Source organism: Eurypyga helias, unplaced genomic scaffold (assembly GCF_000690775.1).
Source record: "Eurypyga helias isolate BGI_N326 unplaced genomic scaffold, ASM69077v1 scaffold42835, whole genome shotgun sequence".
In the NCBI taxonomy this organism is placed as follows: domain Eukaryota; kingdom Metazoa; phylum Chordata; class Aves; order Eurypygiformes; family Eurypygidae; genus Eurypyga; species Eurypyga helias.
Window position 1 is genome coordinate 1 of NW_010252890.1, and position 817 is coordinate 817.

An 817-nucleotide genomic window follows, 5' to 3' on the forward strand; every position below is an offset into this window, starting at 1 on the left:
TTCCCCCGGCCCCACACACTCCAGGCAGGCGAGGAGCAGCTCTCGGTCTTTAATAAGTTTATCTGCAGCTACACAAGGCCCTGGGGACGGGCAGGCAGCCCGGGACGGGGTGAAAGACAGTCCTTGGTCACAGCGGAGGATTCTCAGGGCCGTGGGGTGCCAGGGGAGGCCGGAGGGTGCTGCCAGGCCCTGCCCTGCCTCGTCCCTGGCAGCGCCCGGAGGGTTTGGGCTGGTTTGCTGCCTTCAGGTGGGCCATTCTGCACAGGCAGCAGCCCTCGGCTCTGCCCCGGGCCCTCGCCCCTTCCAGGGAACTGGAAGGAGGAACTGAATCAAAAGTACGTGTAGCCGGCTATGGAGGCACAAACAGGAATTGAATCCAGGCTTCGTGAATTCCAGGCCGTGCTCTAACCCCAAAGAGCATCGTTAAATATTTAAAGTAACCAAACGAACCTGCCCAGCTGCCTGCCTTAGCTCTTGGCACCATCTGGTTGCCAGCTGGGGTTTGATGGTGCTGAGGCCGAGCGTTCCGCACCGTTCACAGCCAGGCCCCCCTTACAAATAGGGAAAGGATTAGGGAGGGGAGGGTCTGTCTTCTTAAATAAAGGAATAAAATTTAGAAAGCATGGCGAATTACATTAACCCTCTGCTAATTATTATTATTTACACCAATTAAAATTAGTTGATGTCATCTGGAGTTGAACGGCCAACTGCTACGCGAAGTAGGCCCAGAGGAAGAGCCCAGCGCATACGCACAGCAGCAAGTTGATGTTCAGGACGTGCTTCACCAGCGGCTTCTCCTCCAGGGAAGCCACAGCAC

At 56.2% G+C, this 817-nt stretch overlaps 1 protein-coding gene across 1 annotated transcript in view; it reads right to left on the bottom strand.

The window, feature by feature from the left end:
- Nucleotides 1-710: 710 nt before the first annotated feature.
- LOC104510303 (sodium/myo-inositol cotransporter 2-like) overlaps nt 711-817 on the bottom strand; it is a gene marked incomplete at its 5' end in the record, with an annotated part of 6,222 nt that continues 6,115 nt past the window's right edge. The window contains one exon of the mRNA XM_010152501.1: nt 711-817. This exon is cut by the window's right edge and continues 1 nt beyond it. Coding sequence (XP_010150803.1) covers nt 711-817 — 107 coding nt within the window.